General features: G+C 40.2%; 1 protein-coding gene across 2 annotated transcripts in view; it reads left to right on the top strand.

Moving 5' to 3' along the window:
- The first annotated feature begins 1,374 nt into the window (after window positions 1–1,374).
- Window positions 1,375–21,549, top strand: part of WDR44 (WD repeat domain 44) — a 24,305-nt gene continuing 4,130 nt past the window's right edge. The window contains exons 1-16 of one of the 2 annotated variants that reach the window (XM_051783990.1): window positions 1,375–1,508; window positions 7,774–7,807; window positions 10,255–10,329; window positions 10,825–11,455; window positions 12,048–12,178; window positions 12,275–12,367; window positions 13,205–13,341; window positions 14,229–14,312; window positions 14,634–14,740; window positions 15,723–15,874; window positions 17,095–17,233; window positions 17,323–17,387; window positions 18,621–18,734; window positions 19,546–19,668; window positions 20,570–20,761; window positions 20,929–21,030. In XM_051783990.1, the coding sequence (XP_051639950.1) occupies window positions 1,432–1,508; window positions 7,774–7,807; window positions 10,255–10,329; window positions 10,825–11,455; window positions 12,048–12,178; window positions 12,275–12,367; window positions 13,205–13,341; window positions 14,229–14,312; window positions 14,634–14,740; window positions 15,723–15,874; window positions 17,095–17,233; window positions 17,323–17,387; window positions 18,621–18,734; window positions 19,546–19,668; window positions 20,570–20,761; window positions 20,929–21,030 (2,256 nt within the window). In that variant the 5' untranslated portion in view covers window positions 1,375–1,431. Of the gene's footprint in view, window positions 1,509–1,681; window positions 1,702–7,773; window positions 7,808–10,254; window positions 10,330–10,824; window positions 11,456–12,047; window positions 12,179–12,274; window positions 12,368–13,204; window positions 13,342–14,228; window positions 14,313–14,633; window positions 14,741–15,722; window positions 15,875–17,094; window positions 17,234–17,322; window positions 17,388–18,620; window positions 18,735–19,545; window positions 19,669–20,569; window positions 20,762–20,928; window positions 21,031–21,549 lie in introns of those variants that run through there. The other variant, XM_051783998.1, reaches the window with a different exon arrangement.

The following is a 21,549-nucleotide window of genomic DNA, read 5'->3' as shown; positions in this document are numbered from 1 at the left end:
CACTTGTAATTAGATAGGAGATGAAAACTGATGGGAAGATCAGATGAAAATTTATGGAAGGAAAATATAAGGAAAAACAAATAAGGAATTTGTTTCCTTAAACAAAACAAATAAGGAGTTTATTTAATTCCTGCTGCTGGTTTCAAACATTCATTACAGAAGTTAATGAGAAAAAATAGTTTAAAAATTTCTTACCAATTCATCTAATAGACTACCTTAATTCTCTATTACCTGATTTTATTACAGAATCCCAACATCTTAGAAAAGAGTCTTGGAAAAGACCTCTGAGATCATCGAGTCCAACCTGTGACCCAGCACCACCATGACAACTAGACTATGGCACTGAGTGCCATGTCCAGTCTTTCCTTAAACACTTCCAGGGACAGCGACTCCACCACCTCTCTGGGCAGCCCATTCCAATGTCTAATCACCCTTTCTGTGAACGAACTTTTGTTCTCGATTCCCTCTGCAGCCAGGTAGGGACACATCAGCTCTCTCCTTTCCTTTTTCCCACTGTGTATCCGCTCGTCTCCATTCCCCCGGCATTCTGGTGGTGTTTGACAGAGGGGACAAACACTGGCACGTGGCTACCATGTTTGCAGAGCACCTGGGAGTCACAGCCAGTGTGGTTTGGCTGGAGAGTGAGCGACAAGAACCCGAGGGTTCTTGGGCTCCACCAGCAGGGCCAGGGAAGTGATTCTCCCCTTGTACTCGGCACTGGTGAGGCCACACCTCAAGTGCTGTGTCCAGTTCTGGGCCCTTCAGTTCAGGAAGGACATTGAGGTGCTGGAGCAGGTCCAGAGAAGGGCAACGGAGCTCAGAAAGGGGCTGGAGCACAAGTGTGATGAGGAGCAGCCAAGAGAGCTGGGGGTGTTCAGCCTGGAGGAGGCTCAAGGGGCACCTCATCGCTCCCTACAACTCCCTGATGGGAGGATGTGGCCAGGTGGGGGTCGGGCTCTTCTCCCAGACAACCAGCGACAGGACAAGGGGGCATAGTGGCAAAAGGGAGGTTTAGGTTGCACATTAGGAGGCATTTCTTCTCAGAAAGGATGATTTGACATTGGGATGGGCTGCCCAAGGAAGTGGCAGTCACCGTCCCTGGCGGTGTTTAAGGCAAGACAGGACGTGGCACTCAGTGCCATGGTCTAGCTGACACGGTGGTGTTGGGTCAAAGGTTGGCCTCGATGATCTCAGAGGTCGTTTCCAGCCTCACCGAGTCTGTGCGTCAGTGAGTCTGTGATTTTTGTGAGGGGCCGAGCGGCGCCCGCTCCCCGCCCCGCACCCGCCTCCCGCCGCCGCCAGGGGGCGCCGCAGCGCGGGCGCTCCTCCCGCCCCGCCGCTCTCGCAGCTCCGCCCGGGCGGGGGCGGGGCCGGGCCGCTCTCGCGATACGCGCGCGGTGCGCGGAGGCGGCGGCCCGGCCCGGCCCGGCCATGGCGTCCGACAGCGACACCGAGGAGTTCTACGATGCCCCCGAGGACGTGCACCCCGCGGGCGGCTCCCCCGCGCCGTGAGTCCGCCCGCCTCTGCCCGCCCGCCCTCAGCGCGGCTCCGCGCTCCTCGGGGAGCCCCGGGGAGGGGGAGGGGGAGCGGGGTCGGCGCCGCGGCCGCGGCCCCCCCTGACGGCGCGGGGTGCGGGAACCCAGCGGGGCTCGGGGGGAGCCCCGGGATGGGGGGGACGGCGGTGACCGTGGGGTGATGAGGTCAGACCTGTGTGATCTTACGTTCCCGTGTGCGGTGTTGGGAAGAGGCGTGCGGAGATGGAGTCGGGACCGGCAGACCTGAAACGCTATAAAAGTAACAGATTTTCCGAGAAGGGAGAAGAGAGCGAGCTTTGTCAGCAACAGGCAGCTGTTGCTGCACGTAGAGCAACTTCTGGTGTGCTCTGTCGTCTGTCTTTAATGATGCCTCTAATACTTTCGCTGTTTCTCGTGGGGATTGGGCTAGATGATCTCCAGAGGTCCCTTCCAACCCCTGGCAATTCTGCGATTCTCTGTCGTTTTGATGCTCCTTGCATTTAGCCAGCGTATGGTTCTGTGCAGTGCAGTTTTAACAGGTTTTTATAATGTAGATCCCGGTGGTGCTGCCTCAGACCTAACCATGGCACTGTGTTGTTGGTGTCAGCCAAATGTGCTCCCTCTTTTTGTAAAAAGCTCTTTTTGGCTGCGTGCTGGAAAAGGTTATGACTTGTATCAGTTCTGGTTTTTGTGCAGCCTGGACCAAACCTCTGCATTCTTTCCTTTGGTGGGATGAGGTTTCACGTAGCTTGTTCAAAGAGCAGTAAGATATGGATTGTGAGATCAATGCATTTGAAGCTTTAATAATTGACTAAGGAGTTAGTTTTAATCTGTGTGTCAGTGGTCACTGGATGCCTGGAACAAAGGAAAGGCTAGATCTTTTCTCTTCACTTGCACATCCTGTATCAAAGCTTTTCTGAACTTATCTTCTTCCATAGCCTGGTGAAAAGCACGTCTTGGTGTACAGTTCTGCAGATGTGATAAGCCAGATTAACACTGCTTTTGCTGAAATGAGGTTTTTCTCCAACTGCTTGCCTTCCTCTGGGGCTAGTGATCATCAAACTCTTCTCTGAGTTGCTTTAACTCAAAGTAACTGAAAACAGATGAAAACTAGAAAAAGTAAAAACTATTCAATAAGTGAAAGCAGCTGGAACCTGTCAGGGTAGGGACAGGAGAGCGTGAAGGTGTGGGATTTGTACGGTCTGAGGCTGCAGGTGGGAAGGGGGAAACAGACATTTTGGTAGAACTGAGCCATTAAATCTGCCCAACTGCACATCAACCTTTAACTTGGTACAGATAATGCCACGTGTCCTGACTTTGCAGGTTTCCACCAACTGTATCTAAGCAGACCTTGGTATAGACAGAGTCACTCACTAGATATTAAAGTGAAGAATGCTTTTAATTTCTCCATTGCTCTTCCTTAAGTTTTAGCAATACATCATAGACTCGAGTTAATAGAATTCTGTGAGCCTGAGTCAAATAAGGTGATCTCAGAGGGCTTAGTTTGCAATACAGACTGATCTGTAATTCAGTCTGCTACCGAATCTGTGTTGACAGTATGGATAGTATTTTCTCTAAGTAGGCTTTGAGATTTCTTAAGAGCTGATTTCACATTTACACTGGACACTTCTTGGCAGCAGGCTTGTAGATTGGATTTTTTTGCATGTGTAATGGCGTTGACTTGTGACCACTAAAAAAAAAATCAAAACCTTCTTGAGGCAGGAAGGGCAACGGAAAACAAGTGCATGTTGCCCTCTGCAGTTTGAGACATTTCCTTGTGCAGTCAGTGTTCTGATGACCAGTAAAAGCAGTGGGAATCCTTTTTGGCAGCACATGCTATGGCCAGTTTTTAGCAAAACAGTGTAGATATATTTGCCCTCATTAAAAATGTGGGGTTTGTATCTTCCTCCTCCCTGTCCTGAGTTCTGTGTGGGGAAGTTTAATAACTGCTGATAAAGAAACTCTGAAAGTGGTGCCAAGTGTTCATGTCGACTTGCAGATGTCTTTGCTGTTTTTTAATTGCCTAGTGTGTAAGAGTGAAATTTTCAAGTTGAATGTAAGCTCCCAGTTCCCACTGTAAGTCAAGAGACACTGATGCTTAAGTCCCTCTCTCAAGGAAAGCACCATATCTGCATCCTCAAATACATAGAATTAATTAGCAAAAATTACAGAACTTGTTACAAGGTGTTTCTTTCAGATGATAGTGGCCCGAGGTGGCACTCCTGGGTTTATGCCTCCTCTAAGGTGAAGTGTGTCAAACCAGATGTTTGGAGAGTACTGAACTTCCCCGGGCCAGGCCTGTGTGCTTCACTTCTGCTCTAGATGTCACCTTCTACATGTAATTCTGCTTTTGACAGGAATTTGTGGAGAGTGTACTCTGGACTTAGTTATCAAATAGATGGAGAGGGGGAGAGGTACTGTGCCAGAAGATGCCCTTATTTCACCTCTGTCACTCTGCTTTAGAAACATATAACCATCGAAGGTTTCAGAAAATGAGCTGAAATTTCGAGGCATGAGCAGTCCTGTGCAGGATCATGACAGTTTTGAGAGAAAGAAAATATGAAGTAAGACACACCTGGTTGAATGCAGACATGTGACAGGCCCTCTATATTTTATTTATAAGAAAAGTGATATGTCTGCTCTGAAATCAGCTGCAAACCTAACAGATATCGTTTGCCTAACAGTAGGGGCCAAGTTTGTTCCTGGTGTACTTGTATCCTAAAAATTATTATGGGAAACCAAACAAAAGAGATGATGCAGATAATGATGCAGATAAAGGTCCTCTGGGACCTTAATTTAAGTTCTTGAATTATAACTTTAGTAGTCCTGTCTTTTTGAAGTTGCCTTAATCCGTTTCCTGAAGAATCTAGTTTTCCTCTGTGTAGGAAGCTAGGTAAGGTTAAGTTGTGCCCTGTTGACATGTGGGAGATATTTAGTACAACTTCTGTGTATGTGTGTGTATTTTAGCTAACAGGCAAAGCTGATCTTGGCAGCAAACAGATGGAGTGTAAAGTGTTCGTTGTTGCAGCACTGCAGACGCGTTTTTGTGCTCTGAGTTTGCTGTAGCTCCCAAATGCTTTCCCAGGGCAGCCCAAACAGTGCATTGCAGCAGTGAATCTGTGGGTTCGGAGGTGTGGACTGCCAGGGAGAGCTGTAGCAAGAGTAATTACAGCTTCCAGGCCAGCCACGAGTTAGAGGGAGGAACATCATGTGCAGGACAGCGGTAAATGCAGTTCCTGGGCTGGTTGTTGAACCTGTATGTTCTGTGCAGGGCACAGCTGCTACACATGCACTGTAAACCTCTTCCCTTCTGCCTGTTAGCACACCTGCTGTATAACAATGGACATCCTCCCAGGAAGGCAGGCACTGTCAGTATGGGATTTGCCCAAGGCCAGTCATTCACATTGTTTTTTGTTTGAAGGGCTAAATGTTTTGTTTTCTGTCCCATAACTTAACAACAGTGTGTTGAAAACGTGAAGCTTATTTCAAATAGGTGCTGAGCTGGAGCTGCCTCACAGTCAGAATGGGAGCTTCCTGTAGTCTGGTCACTATAAGGATGAACTGGACAGTGGGATAAATAAAAAAACAGCTCTTCATGAGTTTATTTGACTTTGAGACTAATCAGACATCTGTTTCTGCAGGTGAAATGGAATTTTCCTTTGAATTTTGTTTAACCTTTGTAGATAAACCTTGAACTCCTCCTCTGTTAAACAGGTGTAAAACTTAGAAGTAGACTGAAATACAGTCTAGAAGATCTGTTTCTATCAATTTTTAAATCCCACTATTTAGTGAACAATCATACTAGATTAAATTTTTGCCTTATGCTTTCTGTGGCACATGTCAGTTTTCATGTTCTGCCTGATAACCCTGTAAAGTACAGACCTTTCAAAGCAAAATCAATATTTGATCATTGGATTGACCTTCATGTAAATCCTTTCAGACACTTTTGCCACTAGATATACTTCTTAAAAATGCAAGGATTTGAGATACTGCATCCGTATAACTAGTGGCCTTAAAGTAAAACTGGGGAGTGGAGAAGGCTGGTAAATTCAGGTGGTTGGGAAAACAAGACCATTCCAGAGTCACGTTGAACTACAAAAAACTTCAGTTACCAAACTGGCCGTGTGACTGACTTTGTCCAAATGCAGGAGCACATGAGCAGCAACTCTTCTCAACTAAGGGAACAATGGTGCCTTCAGACACATAGCTCAAGTCATCTCAAAGAAGCCACTGAACTTATCTGGCTGTATTATAAACTGATCTGAAAGTTGTGTTTTTGCCAAACAGTTGTGTAAGCTTTGCAATGTTTTAAACCCATGTAATTTCCATCTTAACTTGTGTACGTGTGCTCTGTCAAGCTGTCAGCACGATGTAACATTCTCCACCTGCTGGCTCTGTAACCCTTATCACTCAAGCAGCTTTTTCTCAAGGTTGTTGAGTAGAGACTGAGAGTGGGAAATAACATCTGGTTTTGTTTGAGTGAAGATTTCCTGCAAAACTAATTAGCTGAAGAAGTCTAAAAGAGTAGCAGTGTCTTTTGAGCCTCCTATTATGCATAACCAGTACAAGAATGAGTTGCCTGTACCAGAACTGACAGAATAATTGGTGCAAAGTATCACAGAAGAAAACTAAAGTATCTATTTGCAGTTGAGGGATTTGCATTTTATTTAGGTGGTAAAGTCTAAGCAGTGTCTGTACAATAGGACCCTTGCTGTAGCCTAGGCATTTATATTGCAATTATAAATATATTTCATTGTTAGAGTCATCTTATGGATTTAATGAACTGTAAGACATTTCTGCCACTACTTCTAAGGAAATAGTGGAACTGAAAAAGTTTCAGTAACCAGAAATTCTGCAGGGGCAGCAGCCTTTCCCAGCAATGTATTTTGAGAGACAAAAAATGTTATTGTTTTTCATGTCAGAACATGGATTTTGCTCATTTTTACTTGTTGGCATTAGTGCCTTCTAGGAGGATCATGCCTCAAAACTGTGTTACAGATATTTTGCACCTTAAGTGTCAATATCTGGACAGAAGCATCTTGGTTTAAGGTGTTAAATTAGTTACAAGGATACAGTGTCTATGTACCACTGTACTTTCTTGTTTATTTAGCTCTGCTGTATAAAGGTAATCTCTGCTTTTTGTGATTAAATGCTTTCAGATGGTAAAGAGAACTGAAATTCCTAAAAATTAAATGGAAATAGTTTTATTTTTCAGAAAGTATTGTCCCTTCAAACCATCATTTTGGAGGCAGGAGGGGCAAATGAGTCTGAGATCTCTGTATTTGTCTGTGTTGCTTGGTACAAGGTGATACTCAGAGTTGTTGAGTGTCACTGGCCTTAGTAGCCAGTTGGGATGCCTGTGAGATCCAAGGAGTTCATTGGGCAGTAGGCTTTTAGGGAATTTATCTTTGTCTCTGCTTGTGGCCGACAAACTGATAGAATCATAGAACAGCCCAGTGTGGAAGGAACCTGGAAAAATCATTTGGCTCAACCTTTGCTTTATGTATCAGCAAGATTCCAGTCAGAGTAAGCAGTGTGACTCAATATTTAAACCTCTTCTAGAACTCTGAAAGCCTTGTGGAAGATGTAAGTTCAGGATGTAATAGGAGTTGACCATCCACTAATTGAATTGACTTGATGAGAAGTAATTATTTGATACCATTCCCCTAAGGTAGCTTGTTCTTTCATTAATTAGTGAAACGAGAGGTGGAGTGTGAGTGGTTGCTAATGCAAATTCACTGTTTCACAGTGCGTATTTTGGAAAGTAGTGCAAAACTAGTTCCTTCCTGTTACAGTGTGTTTTATTTCTATTTATAGCAAATGTCCTGATTAGAAACAAGACTAGGTTTGCTAGAGTGTGAGGAGCAGAATGGCTGTGATAGTGCCGACTTTCTGAGAGTTTGGGTTTCTTTAATGTCCACCCAGTGCTTGGTGTGCATGCTAATTTTAAATTCTCTGTAATGCACAAGGTTTTTAAGTGTGTACTTGTAATAGCATCCATTTATTAGAAAAGGGTGATAGAAAAGTGATTTCTAGAAGATTCTGCAGACAAACTCGGGGTTTGTAGAAGCTGTGGATCTATACATTGTGTACAGTTGGCCGCTTTAATTGTAAACTGTGGTATGAGAAACATTCCCTTTGTTGCTTGTCTAGAGCATCAAGTATAAATTCCCTGTAAAGGAAGGCTGTGTTGTAGACTGTTTAAATGAAACTTAGTGTCTCTGAACTCTACCTAAGCCTGTCTTCTCTTTCTAACAGGTCACCAACAAAAGTTGGAACCAGTGTATTAAAGGTGAGTTTCTTCATAAAATCATTCAAGTGCACGTTGGTGAACACAGTGTTGGGTATTCCACCCAAAGCAGATGTGCTGCAGTAGCCCTGACATCTACATACAAAAGAAATTATAGGCTTTCCTCATTGCAGGTAGCAATTGTACTTGTCTCTCGAAATTCCAGCTTTACTTTTATTTAGGGTATGTTACAGTGTCATGAACCTCATTTTATTCTGAAATGTGTATATGCAATTTAACTAATCTGTACTTGATTACATAACTAACTACCCTCTTCCAACTGATTTGTGAGCATTAAGCAAGTCTCTGCAGCACTTGGGTTTTGGTCTCAATTTATATGAAATAGTTGATTTTGCTCTCTTCTGTCTCCAAAATAAGAAGAATCTTAATGTTTGTAGTTCAGAAGCCTCCCTCTAGGTTATGTGAAGATAAAACACTATATTTAGCTTAATGAGACAGCATTGCCACTTCCCACACAGGTAATTGTTATGCTGCATCTGTGCATAGTGACAGGGTGGCTGAATCCAGCACACACTGAATAGGTGAGGAGTTGGAACCTTGTGCAATTAACACTCATTTCCTGGTCTCAGAAGGGCCAAAGGTGATGCTGTACAATACTGTGACGTAAAGAAGGCTTGTCGTTTTTCCCAGAAACTGTTGGGAAATCCAACTGGTGTTCCTGATTTGTCAGCAGCACTTTGCTCTGAATCAATAGTATTTTTACAGTGATACCATATCTTGCTATAGCTGTTGTGGCACAGAGCCTTACCCCCCTTTTGTGTCCTGTTTAATGTCCCTTTAATGGTTAAGTATTACATGTGTAAGCCTTTCAAGAAATGTTGTTTTATCATTCTCACTAAACTCAGTGCAATCAATGAACTTCAAAACTAACTTCAGTGCCTTCATGAATTATTAGCTATGAAGTTCTCTTGTGTTGCTTGTAAGTTTTTTTTTTTTTATGTATCTTCCTAAATCACTTGTTCAGAGCTAAGTTTCTGGAGGTGGAAAAAGTAGTGGCTTCTCTGCTTGGTGTTGTATCAGTTCAGTGAATGTGTGACTAATGGTATGGTTTGTCTTGGAATGGATAAGAAATATTTCCTAAGTCCAAAGTTTAACAGGTGTGTGAGTTTAATGTCAACAGAATTAGAAATTAATATAATGGGCTTCTGTAGGCACTGATTACACTTAAGTATTTAAGTCATCGTCTCTTTGAAGATGGATTTTAGTGATAAAGCAAAGTAGAGCTTGCATTTAGATTAGAAGAACTTTGTGGAAGGAGGAGGAGGGAGTGGAGAGGGAGAAAGACTTTTTCTATAATTGCAGCTGTCTCTGCACGATATGCCATTTCTTCAGGTCAGAACTCTCCAAGATGGATGTCTGCAGGAGTTATGTGGGGGGTTTTCAAACATAATATGTTAGGATGCTCTAAAGATTCTGTTTGACTATCTGAGAGTCTAGAAGAAGTCTGAAGAGAAATTTCTCAGGTATCTGTACTAGACAGTCACACTAAATCTTGTCAAGGTTCAAAAGTATATGGGCAAATGTTTGAAAATACCCTGCTGTAGTTGGCTCTGCTTTGAGGCCATGGGATTTTCCACAGGTCTCTTCCACTGTCAGGGATTTCATCAGGTTCCCCTTCAGATATTGCTGATATATATGCTTATGGGCAATGTGATGTTGTGGCCTTTCAATATTTCAAGGGGGTTTATAAGAGAGATGGGGACAAACTTTTTAGCAGGGCCGGAAGGTGTACAATAAAGTTCTTACTACGCCATATCAACTTAGGTTAAAGCAGTATCCTGTTGTATGAACTACTTACATTTCTGAACCTAAGATTTTTCAGGAATTGATTAATATGTTCACTTACAAATGGAATATTTTCAGTTCAGTTTGTTTAGATTTTGGAAGGATCTGCATGAAGATGACTGATGGCTAAAATAGACAGTGTGCACTAGGAATAATTATAGGCTTTAAGATTCCATCTTAGAACCTCAAAAGCATATTTGAGACTACTTCATAGATCTGCCTGACTTAGCCTGGAAATTTCTAAATAGTTACTATTATATTTTGCTCCAATACAATTCTTACATCCTATTCCACAAACCGATAAAGGAAAAAAATACTTTATTATAGGATCCTTGCTGTAGATTATTAAATGTGTATGTTTCTCTAAACTTCATGCTACCTTCAATTTGATTTTAGCTGAGGCCGAAACATCTTAAAAATAACTACCTTTTTTGTTTCATAGTGTGCAGGCTTTCTGTGTTTGGTGGTGTGAAATACTTCTCATGTACTGTGCATTACTGTTTAAGCATGTGACAGCAGTAATGTGTGAAAATGTAGCAGAATATTTGTCCTTTATGCTATTTAATTTGTAGTAGCTATATTTTTTGCTAGATCATCTTCCTGAAGAACTACACTAATATCATCTTATGACTTTCTTTCTGTAGGATATGGATAGCAAACTCATCAAATCTGGAAATGAAGTTTTTGTACAAGAAATGAAACAAGATGATTCAAAAGAGGTTAGTTAAATCTTGCTTTGAGCTTCCAGCATCAAACTAGAAATGTTAAATAATTGAATGATCAGTATTCATTCTGAAACTGTCATAGGTTAGAATTTGTTGTTAATATTAATAAGAATGTTCATCTAAAGGCATAAACCAAATTAAGTATTCTAAAAACATATTTAGGATGCACCAGTATTGAATTATTTGTGTAATTTACACAATCATATTTAGCAGTGCATGACAACTGAAGAGTGAACAGCTTTTGTTTCTGAGCTTTATCCTAAAGTACATTAAAGAGGACTGGAAATTAGTGGCTGAGTTTTATCTTTTGCATATGCCCATTTCTGCACCAAGATTCTAGTTTCCAGAATTCATAAACAAAATGTAGTTTGAATACAAAGCAACTCTTCATTGAAAGATTTCTTGTGGGTGTTGTATGGGCTGACTGGTAAGTGTACCCAGGAAGTGCCTGCTGGTGACTGGTAAAACGGTTTTGTTTTGTTTCTTTAGATCATTGACAGTATTATAGAAGAAAGCCAGAAGGCACAACAACTAGAGGATGATTCTTTAGCTTCTAGAGGAAAAGAATTGACTGTTCCAACTTCAGATGCAAATGCTTGGATTTCTGGAGCAGGTATCATTAGTGATGTCCCAGAAGTATTAGCTGCTAAAATACCATTACCAGAAGACACTAGAGAACCAGAGTATCAGAGTACGTGTAAGGACACTGAACTGGAGTCTGGGAAACTTTTGTTTACTTCTGAGCAACAGGAAACTCTTAAACTAACAAAAGTAACAAATGCAACTGACCACAAAGTGATTGAATCTGAAGCACAAGGAGAAACATCCAAAAACGAGGACATAACAGACAAGAAAGAGGCAAATACTTTAGAAAAAGCGGCTTCGGACTTTTCTACCAAAGACCTTTCCACAACAGAAGAAATGCCCCCAGCCAAGCCCCCCAGGCAGCTCAGTGTAGAACCTGACATAGTTGCGAGCACAAAGAAGCCTGTCCCAGCTCGGCCCCCACCTCCAACAAACGTCCCTCCCCCCAGACCTCCACCCCCTGCTCGGCCGGCACCACCGCCGCGGAAGAAGAAGAGTGAACTGGATTTTGACGTGCAGAAACCTGTCTTAGAAGGCAAGTATTCTATTTTAGATGGGGTTAGTTATCTACATGGTTGCTATTTTTGTTTTTAGCGAAGGATCATTCAGTCTTCTGATTTTAGTTTAGTTGATGTGTAAAAAATCCTTCAACAGTCTTAGCTTCTTACAATGAATTAATAGCCTTTTGCATTGGAAGTGTTCCTAATGCATAGACTTTCTTGTAAACTAACACTTCCTACTAAAATAGCTGCTACTGTAGCAAGGAGAAATTGACTCATCAATACATTAAAAAAGTTATTTCAAATAAAATGTGCATGGTCTGTATTTGCATGGAAACGTGCAAGTCAAGATGTGGACTGAGGTCTCATGAAAATGAGTAGTCCTGGGTTACTAGGGGTATGACTATTAAAAAAAAAGTTAATAAAACTTAAAGGCCAAGGTGTGAAATTGTGCCTAAATATCCAACTGTATATGAAATACATAATTGAAACTTAGATTTGGTGGCAGTTATCTTTAAAAATATCAAACTTGTCGGAAATGGTGTTCAAAATGTAACTCTGATGTAAGGATTCAATGCTGGTCTGTGGCAAGTGTCATGCTCTTCTTTCTCATAAATCCCTTTTCAGTTTCTCGAGACACCTTCACAGCTGGTGGTCTTTTAACCTCAAGTACAGTGACAGAGGGTGTGCCCAAAGATTCTCAGCCTTCTTTGGATTTGGCCAGTGCAACTAGTGGAGATAAAATCGTCACTGCACAGGTATTGGGAAATGGTTATAAGTTTGATAACTGTAACATTTTCTATTATTTCAGTGTTACAGTAGAGATAATGTATTGTGTGTCTGCAAAATTTCAGGAAAATGGGAAAGCAGCTGATGGCCAAACAACAAATGAAGTACTTGGACCACAAAGACCCAGGTCTAATTCTGGAAGAGAGCTCACAGATGAGGTATTAATGGATGTGGTCTGTGCATGGTGCATTGCTTTGCATAGTGACAAACACAAGCTCCTGGTGTTTCAGGTCTGTTACAGCTCATGCTTTGAAGGGCCAGTGACTCAGGGACCACAAAGTGCTTTAGGTGGGCAAAGCCACTGTGCCAGCACTCCTAGCAATGTGGGTATGCAAACACTTCACCCAATTTCCATGTGAGGGAACACCAGCAAACCTGGCATTTTGTCATGTGTGTAGAAGGGGAAGGAGTTGGCAATAGAAGAATAATCTTCCTAGTGCTAAAATAGTTGTTTCAGTTAATACTTCCATTAGTCCTGATGATATCAGGCTTCTGTAAGTTTTTGTTTGTGTCCATCAGTGTATAGCTTTTTTAGCCATAGCTGAAGCTATGCAAGTGTTCATGAGATGCTCCAAGTAAACCTTTTGCTTTGTAGTGCTAGTTAGGTCTAAATGCTTTTTCTCTGTATGTAAAGTTTGTCTGACTAAACCTAAATTATGGCAGTTAGAATATCTGAAAAGGGAAGACTGTGATGTCTTTTAACTACGCAATATGTTTGTTGTTAGCATGAAAGGTGTCAGGCAGTGGCTGATGTCTCTACAGCTGCATTTTTGATTTCTGAAATTGAAGCTTGTGATGAAATCTAATTGTTCATCTGTGTATAGTGGTTGATAGTGTTTGCACTAATGTGCCAATTTACAGTTTGCAAAATAAATATATAGTGAGCTACAGAATTTCCCGTGTAGATAAATAATCTGTGTGTTCAGATGATTTCTCTTTTGCTCTAGGTTTTGAAGTCTAATTGAGTTCTCTTGATTTCACATTTTTTTCCATAGGAAATTTTAGCAAGTGTAATGATAAAAAACCTTGATACAGGTGAAGAAATACCCCTGAGTCTGGCAGAAGAAAAGTTACCAACAGGCATTAATCCCCTAACTTTGCATATCATGAGGAGAACTAAAGAATACGTCAGGTATGAATCATGATGCTGTTGCTCTTGTAGTTTTTGCATGCGTGGAGGCTGCTCTTATGCAAGTAAAGGGAGCCCCAGTCCATCAGTCTGACTAATCTGAGTGCTGATTCCCAGCCCTTGATGTGCTAGATGTTGTAATTTCTACACTGCATGAAACACAGTTTATGTTCAAGTACTGTATGTTGTTCATGCCACCACCTCCTGTAGCTTTTTCAGTGTTTCATTTAGTAGACTTTGGTCCTCTGAAGATCTGTTGTCATCAGCTGACTACCTTGAGGTTTACCTGTTCTTAATAGAGCTTTAGACCCTTCTGATGTATAAAACTGAGTCTGTTTGTAAATACTGATAGAAAAAGACAGTTTCTTAATGATCAGGAAATAGTGTCAGTCTAGATGTTTGTTTCAAAGGCCTCTATGAATTTGTATATTAGACAATGTTTAGGCTTTTTGCATTGCTGTATTACCATTGAAAAGCTCACTTTTCTAGAACTGAACTCTTCTGTGTACAAACTTCTGTTACAGAACTGACCACTGTTAGTTTATTTGATCTGTGGAAAGTAAGATATGAGAACAAAGTGGCATGTTACCAGTTCCTAATAATATCATGTATTTTGTCTGCTCTTAGATTTCAAAGCATCACAATAAGCTTAAGTCAGAAATTTGTGGATGAGAGTAATATATCTTGGGCACCTAAAGAGTGTGTGCAACTTTATTATCAAGATACCTAAGAACTGAAAGATCTGTTTATTATGTGAATAACATGTTTTTCTAATGTGTTATATAAAGGAATAAAGATGCATCCTAAAATGGAGACCCTACTTTACTAATGTTTAATTCAATTGAGATTAATTATGATTTCATATTAACAATCACTTCTGTATTTCCTAGTAATGATGCAGCACAGTCTGATGATGAAGACAAAATGCAGACACAGCAAACTGATACTGATGGAGGGAGGTTAAAACAAAAGACGTAAGATGCTGTTTCATGGTTTTTATTTTCCTTAGAAAGAAAATGCAGGTTTTGTTTTTCTAAGCTGAAGCTTCCCATTTGACTACTGAACAAGTTACCCTTTAAGTAATCACTTCACAAGTGATACCTGATTTTACATAATCCTGTAGCTCTGCAGTTGAACTGAACATTACATGACTGCTGTCAAATTAAATGCTTATTTTAAGAAACAGTAATGAAAAGAGATAAGATTGCATTTCAAATCAAAACTATTGATTCATAATAGCAAAAAATGAGAATTTACCATGGTAATGTGTTGAAAAATTGCCCTTTCTTTTTAAGGACTCAGCTGAAAAAGTTCCTTGGCAAATCTGTGAAGAAAGCAAAGCACCTTGCTGAAGAATACGGTGAACGTGCTGTAAATAAGGTTAAGAGTGTTCGAGACGAAGGTAAGCAACATTTCTTTCTTTCTTTTCTTTTTAATAGGATAGTCTGTTTATCCTTGTGCTTTTAGGAATCAAAGCTGGCAGAGGAACGTATACTGCTGCATTCTGTCATTGTTCTGCAGTTGATAATATGACTTTTTAGAGTTAAAGCTTGCAGCTTAGTAGGCGTTTTGAGGTTACCAGGTTACAAGGATAAATTCTTGTAGTAGTTGAGAGACCTTACCAGCTAAACCAGTTGAATACTCTAATTTTTTGTTTTGCTGTTAGAAAGCTGGATATCAAAATGTAAAGTTTTCTTTGAAAGTTATACCACCAAAGGTAGAAGTGGGGGTTGTCTTCATTACTTTAATAAATTACATTGTGTTCTGGGCAACCAGTGCCACCATTAAAATTCTCATATAGCTTGAACTCCTGCTAGACTTCCCAACTACAACTGAATTCTCCCCTTCTTGTTTCATCAGTGTTTCTTTCAGACAGACATCTAGTACTGCAGCAAGCTGGTCTAACCACAGCCTGAGATAAGTGCCATGGAACTGCTGCACTTCAGCATCTTGTGTTGCCACTGGCTGTTGGCCACAGCTCTTTTGCAATTCTTATGCTTCATGGGCACATCACCAGGCCATTGCAGTGTATTCAGTCAGAAGAAAGCCATAGAATAATTTTCATCACACATTAAACTGACAGAAATCACTTAGTGCAGGATCTGCTGAATGCAAGAGTGATGCAAAGAAAGGAGCAGAACAAAAATTGGTAGCAATTCTCATTTTCAGTGTTCAGTGTTTGGATTCACTGCAGCCTAAAACTAGTGTAGATGTATTTTTAGATCTTGATGCAACAGTACTCCTGTTTTGCTCTAAGATCTTAAAATTGCCTATAGAAATTTGCTAATTCAAGACTAATCTGCTACCAAAAAGTATTGGCAAATGCTTACTAACAGATTAAGTGGGTGCTGCAATATGTACTGCTGAACTTGTGTTCCTCTTAGTCTTCCATACAGATCAAGATGATCCCTCTTCCAGTGATGATGAAGGGATGCCATATACAAGACCAGTTAAGTTCAAAGCAGCTCATGGCTTCAAAGGACCCTACGATTTTGAACAAATTAAAGTTGTTCAGGATCTCAGTGGAGAGCATATGGTAGGTCTCAAATTCCATCTGTGGTTTTGCTGAATCTGTTCAGTGTGAGATTCAACTTTTAGTTTTCATCTACTTGGCAACTGCCAGAAATGACTGTCAGATTTATTCTTCCTGAAGAACAGCTTCATTCTGGGAAATAATAGTCTGGCAAGAAAATGAAAATTTTGGCTGGTTTGACCAGATCTTCAGGGGGAAAAAAGTGTGTAAATACTTGGGCATCAGGAATTCTGCAGAGCTTTCCCTTGGAGACTTATGGCTTTGAGTGGTACTTGGTTTCTTGTTTCCTGCAATTACAAATTTAGGCTGAAAGAGGCTATTTTCCACTACCTGAACTGAGCACGAAGCAACAAGCTTGACCTACTCAGCAGCAAATAAGTCTGTCTATTAGAGAGTCGAACACAAGTATTGAAAGAAAATCTTGATAGGTTCTGGAGGCAAAAGTAGGGAGAGGTTAATGGACTATGTGGATCAGAATGATAAGGAGGGGAGAGGCCAGGATATGATATTTGCAGAGATGCCTGTGGAGAATGAGGCAGAAAAGCTACCTATTCATCACTGTTGGAGGTGTCCATGCTTCCCTGTGGAGTCTGGAATACCATGACTTCCCAAATCATTCTGCTGACAGCAACTGTCTGACAATTGAAGCAGTCCCACATCTTGAAGTGTTAGGCCAAGGGTAATGACCTGCAGCAGTCATTGACTGGAGATTTCAAACTTGTCATGCAAGCTTGAAGTTTTCAGTCCTACTGGTAATTTGTGTATGTTAGTTTCCATAATGCCAATATTTGACTTTTTAAACCAACCAAAATTGGTGGAGCTTGGTGGAGTCACTTGCCTAGTAGCTGTTGATTCAATAGCAGGATGCTAACTTCAAGTGCACCTACAAATACTTGTCAGTTCTACAAAATAAACAGGAGGTTCTAAGTCCCTCAGAACCATTGGCTGGCTGTTACCAGCTGTGCTGGTTTTATATGGAGTACAGTCCTCGCCTCTCCTACAGTCCTCTGCCCTGTGGGTGCTTTCTTTCAAGCTGTTTTTGCACATGTTGCACAGTCCCCCAGACTCAACAATTACTTAGCAGTGTTTTGATCTACAGTTTATTTTACTGTGGTATCTTGTGTGTGTGTTAAGTCTTGTCAGTTGACATTATAGGAAAGGCTTTTTGGTAAGGAAGAAAAGCACTTTATGTGACTTAAACAATCATCCCTTTTTATTGACAGGGTGCTGTGTGGACAATGAAATTTTCTCACTGTGGTCGATTGCTGGCATCTGCAGGACAGGACAATGTAGTGAGAATATGGGTTTTGAAGAATGCTTTTGACTATTTCAATAACATGCGCCTGAAGTACAACACAGAAGGTATCTCTCTATGCATCGCTCTAAAACACTACAAATTTTAGTTATTTGGGAACTTAATGTTGACTGTGGTGTTTCTGTCTCTGTTCCAGGCCGTGTCTCTCCCTCCCCATCTCAAGAGAGTCTGAATTCCTCCAAGTCTGACACCGACGCAGGGGTAGGTACACGAGGTATTGGAAGGGAAGGAGCTGGGGGCGTCGCTTTGTTCTGTAGTGCCAGATCTTCATTGTTGCTTTATCCAAACACGCATTAAAGAGTTCTTGGGTGATGTCCTTGGTGAAGAAACTGTCATATCAGTAGACATCTTCAGTCAAATACTGTTAATCCCATGTGTATGGGGTGCAAGAAGGAAAGTCTGTCACTGAACCGAGTGCATTTCAAAATCTGCATAGCTGTGCTGTAGTCTCCTGCCAGAGGAGATGGCTGAATGAAAAGTTAGGGGGAAAAGACCTACACTGTTGAATTTCCTGTCTTAATGTATTATGTCTGAGCATTACTTGTGGTTAAAATCTGACTCGATGATGTCTTTTCCAAGGAAGGCCAAACTGAACAATGGGATGCTCAAAAGCAGAATAAAACCTGACACATTTAAATTTTTCACATAACTGTAGAATAAATGGAACATGACTAACGAAGAGTACTCAGATATCCTAATTTGTGTAGTTTTCAGATACGGTAGTAAACCTTGCCATTAAAATTAATGTATTTAAGGTGATTTTTTTTCTATTTTTGGTTTCCAGTAGTGTAAGAAACAGATGACAGAATCAGGGTTTAAGCGAAGATCTTAGCAGTAGCATTATTTAGTGTGCATTGCTTTGGTGGAGGGGGGAAGCTGGGAAGCCAGCAATCCTTCTTTACTCAGGTAAGTGAGTAGGCTTGCCTAGCCACACACATCAGGAATGCTGTTTTGAGTGCTGGTGGGGTTTTTTTGTGGTTTGTTTTTCGCTTCTGGAGAGGTTTTGTATAGGAACTTCTAGGATCTTTTTTTTTTTTTTTTTTACTTTGCAACTTTTATTTTGAAATGGTCTTTTACTAGGAAGTTATTATTCTTTATATGCACTACAAACATGGAAACTCGAACTCACAGTTTATATTCTGAAGTGGAATGCAGTTTTCAAGGTTGAAGTACTTTGTTCCAAAAGCTTATCTTTGGATGTTTGCTTCAATTGTTGTCAAGCTGATTCCATTGAATAAGAGCTATAAGAATGGAAAACTCAGAACTTCTTAATTTTGCAGTGTCAGGGTGATGTTTCACAACCCATTGTACTTGAAATTTACTTTGGTTGTTTATTTATGCAATATTGTTTATTTTAAAGTAGTAAGAGTTGTTATTTATTGTTCCTTTTTTCCAGCTAATATTTGGTAATGTTTCTATACCTTTCTCTGATAGATTTGCAGTGGAGTTGATGAAGACCCAGATGATAAAAATGCCCCATTTCGTCAACGACCATTTTGCAAATACAAAGGCCATACAGCAGATCTTCTTGATCTTTCCTGGTCTAAAGTAAGGCACTTTAATACAGTCTACACAGTTCTCCTGTGTTTTCCTTGTTTTCCCTTGTCAGTTGCCACTGGAACCATACATTTAAACAACGTGAAACAGTCACTGAAGTTAAGAGAAAAGTTTTGTAAAGGCAACACATATTCCAGCTGAAATAGTTGGAATAAAATGAGCAACCTTCCTGGGCTTGTCTTATTAAAAGTTACCTTAAAAAATATCAAGCTAGTAACAATTACAGTTGTGTATTCAGTAGTGAAGGTAAATTGTTTAGAGTGGGAGGACTTTCCATTGAGCTGTGTGGTTTCTCTTTTATGATGTTACTGCTTTTCTTGTCTTCAGTGTATTTCACTGGTTTTATGCAAAGTGTGCATGTTCTGAAGTTTCTGAATATATACATATATCTTTAAATGAGAGAATTACCTTGTGCTTAACTTTCAAAATGTTTCACATAAAACTTATTCACTTAATTTTCCACATGGCAATACAGTTATAAGGACACAGACTGGAGAAAGGATCTTAGGCATCTCTGAAACCTGTCTTGCTGTTTCTTCTCTGAATACTTTAACTACATTCCAAGTATCCATTTTTATTAAGATTCTTCCAGAAAATTTTCAGTGACTGAGGGTCAAGGTACTGGTCTTAAGGAAAGCACCAATCAATAATGATAATTTGGATTAACCTTTTAATCTGAAAGGATTAAATGTTGAATTTCATGGCAACAGAGAAATTGGTAAGGCTTTACCAATCAGATTGCTTCTGTATTTTCAGTTACTTTTGTGTCTGTTAATAACCATGGAAATCTCTTCTTTCACAGAATTACTTCTTGCTTTCTTCTTCTATGGATAAAACTGTCCGATTATGGCACATATCAAGAAGAGAATGTCTTTGCTGTTTCCAGCATATAGACTTTGTCACTGCTATAGCTTTCCATCCAAGGGTAAGTATAACTGCCCTCTTACTTCTACAGAGGCAGAATTTAAAATTATAACAGTCCTCTCCCTGTATTTCCAAATTTTAAAAAATATAATTGAATAATAGAGTTTGTGCATTTAAAAAAAATGGATACTGTTCCAGAACTATGTGTTCATCTTCACTGAGCTTCACCAAGAGTGTCCATGTGGTTTAACTGTTTGTGATGTGGAAAGTGAATTGTCTGTTGGCTGTAATATCACAGCTGTTGTAGTTTAGAGTAACTTTGTGAAAAATTAGAATTTCCAGTGAGGGATGTTGCAATGAAATATTAGTGGAATAATGAAATGGAACAGATTGTCCAGAGACCACAGAATTCTTGGGGTGTTTAAAACTTGACAGGATGTATGTAATCCACTACAGCCTGACCAAACTTTTGAAGCTGTCCTTGCTATGAGCAGGAGAGATCAGAGACCTCCAGAGATCCCTTCCAACCTATCTTATTTTTTATAAATTTTAAAAAGTATTGTAATAAAGCTTCCCAATATTAATAAAACTCAAGTGGAGGAAAAGCATTTGTCCATGTCCCATGAACTAGTAGATGTATTGGAAACTCTGAAAGGAGCTTCCAGCTCCTGACAAGGTTAGTATTTTTCCAGCTTAATTTGAGAGGGTAGAAAGTACCTGTGCTGACAGTGAGCAGTTTTCTAACCTGAGATATAACGTATGTGTGTAATCTTGTCAAAAATCTGTAAGAATTTGAGCTCCATTTACCAGTAATTCCTTTAAACATTATAATCAGCTCATGGGAGAGTTCTTATTTGGGAGGTTCAGGAGAGAAGCTGTTTGGAAATGGAGTGGGAAGGTTTTAAGGAAGTCAGGGACATGCTCATAGCACAAGCAGAAATTAAACATATGTATCCTCTCAGGATGACAGGTACTTCTTAAGTGGTTCATTGGATGGAAAACTCCGACTCTGGAACATTCCTGACAAAAAAGTGGCATTATGGAATGAAGTAGATGGGCAGACAAAATTGATTACAGCTGCCAACTTCTGTCAGAATGGGAAATATGCAGTGATAGGCACCTACGATGGGAGATGCATCTTCTATGACACAGAGGTAAAAAGTTTTTGAAACTGTGTAATTTTTTTTTTTATGTTAAATAACAAACAGATTTAGAAGTCATAGTTATTTAAATATCGAGAAACATACCTATTAGAGGTTGAAGCAAAGTTAAGCTTTTACACCATTATTTCAAATCAGGACATGCTTTAATGTCTTTTCAGCACTTGAAGTACCACACACAAATACACGTGCGTTCTACCAGGGGTCGAAACAGAGTTGGGAGAAAAATTACTGGCATTGAACCCTTGCCTGGAGAAAATAAGGTACTGTCTTTTGGTGCACCTTTGGCTCAGTACTGAAGTTTGATATTTAATGCTCAGTAAGTTTGTGCTAAGTCTTTTAACACTACTAAGATCAGCCCTACTCTTTGCTGATTTAGACCATAAATGGTAGTAGAATAGAATATATATATTTTAATTGACATTATGTTCTGATTAATGTACAGGTGAGAAAATGGTTACAGATGGCTTTCAGTGAAAACCTCTTTGGCATAAATAACTGCTCATTTCAATTTAATACTCATTTCAAAATGTATTTCATACAGAAGCTGAAAAAATGCTGAAAGCTCAGAAGCTGTTATCCAAACAAGTGCACTTGATTCTCCAGAATCAGTCCTCTTGTTTCAGTCTAAACTGAATTCTTATGTTGCAAAAGGGTCAAATTCTCCCCAGGCAAAGAAGATGCTGTTGAGTATTAAAGTCACAATCTAAAGCTGGAGAGTGTCTCACTTGTATATGAAATTTCAGGAGTGATGTGGGGTCAACAACTGGCTCTATTAGAAT

Source organism: Manacus candei, unplaced genomic scaffold, assembly GCF_025592945.1.
Source record: "Manacus candei isolate 608988 ecotype Guabito, Panama unplaced genomic scaffold, ASM2559294v1 h1tg000003l, whole genome shotgun sequence".
NCBI classification, from domain to species: Eukaryota; Metazoa; Chordata; class Aves; order Passeriformes; family Pipridae; genus Manacus; species Manacus candei.
Note: the sequence above shows the minus strand (reverse complement) of the source record. Positions and strands in the feature narration are given on the sequence as shown.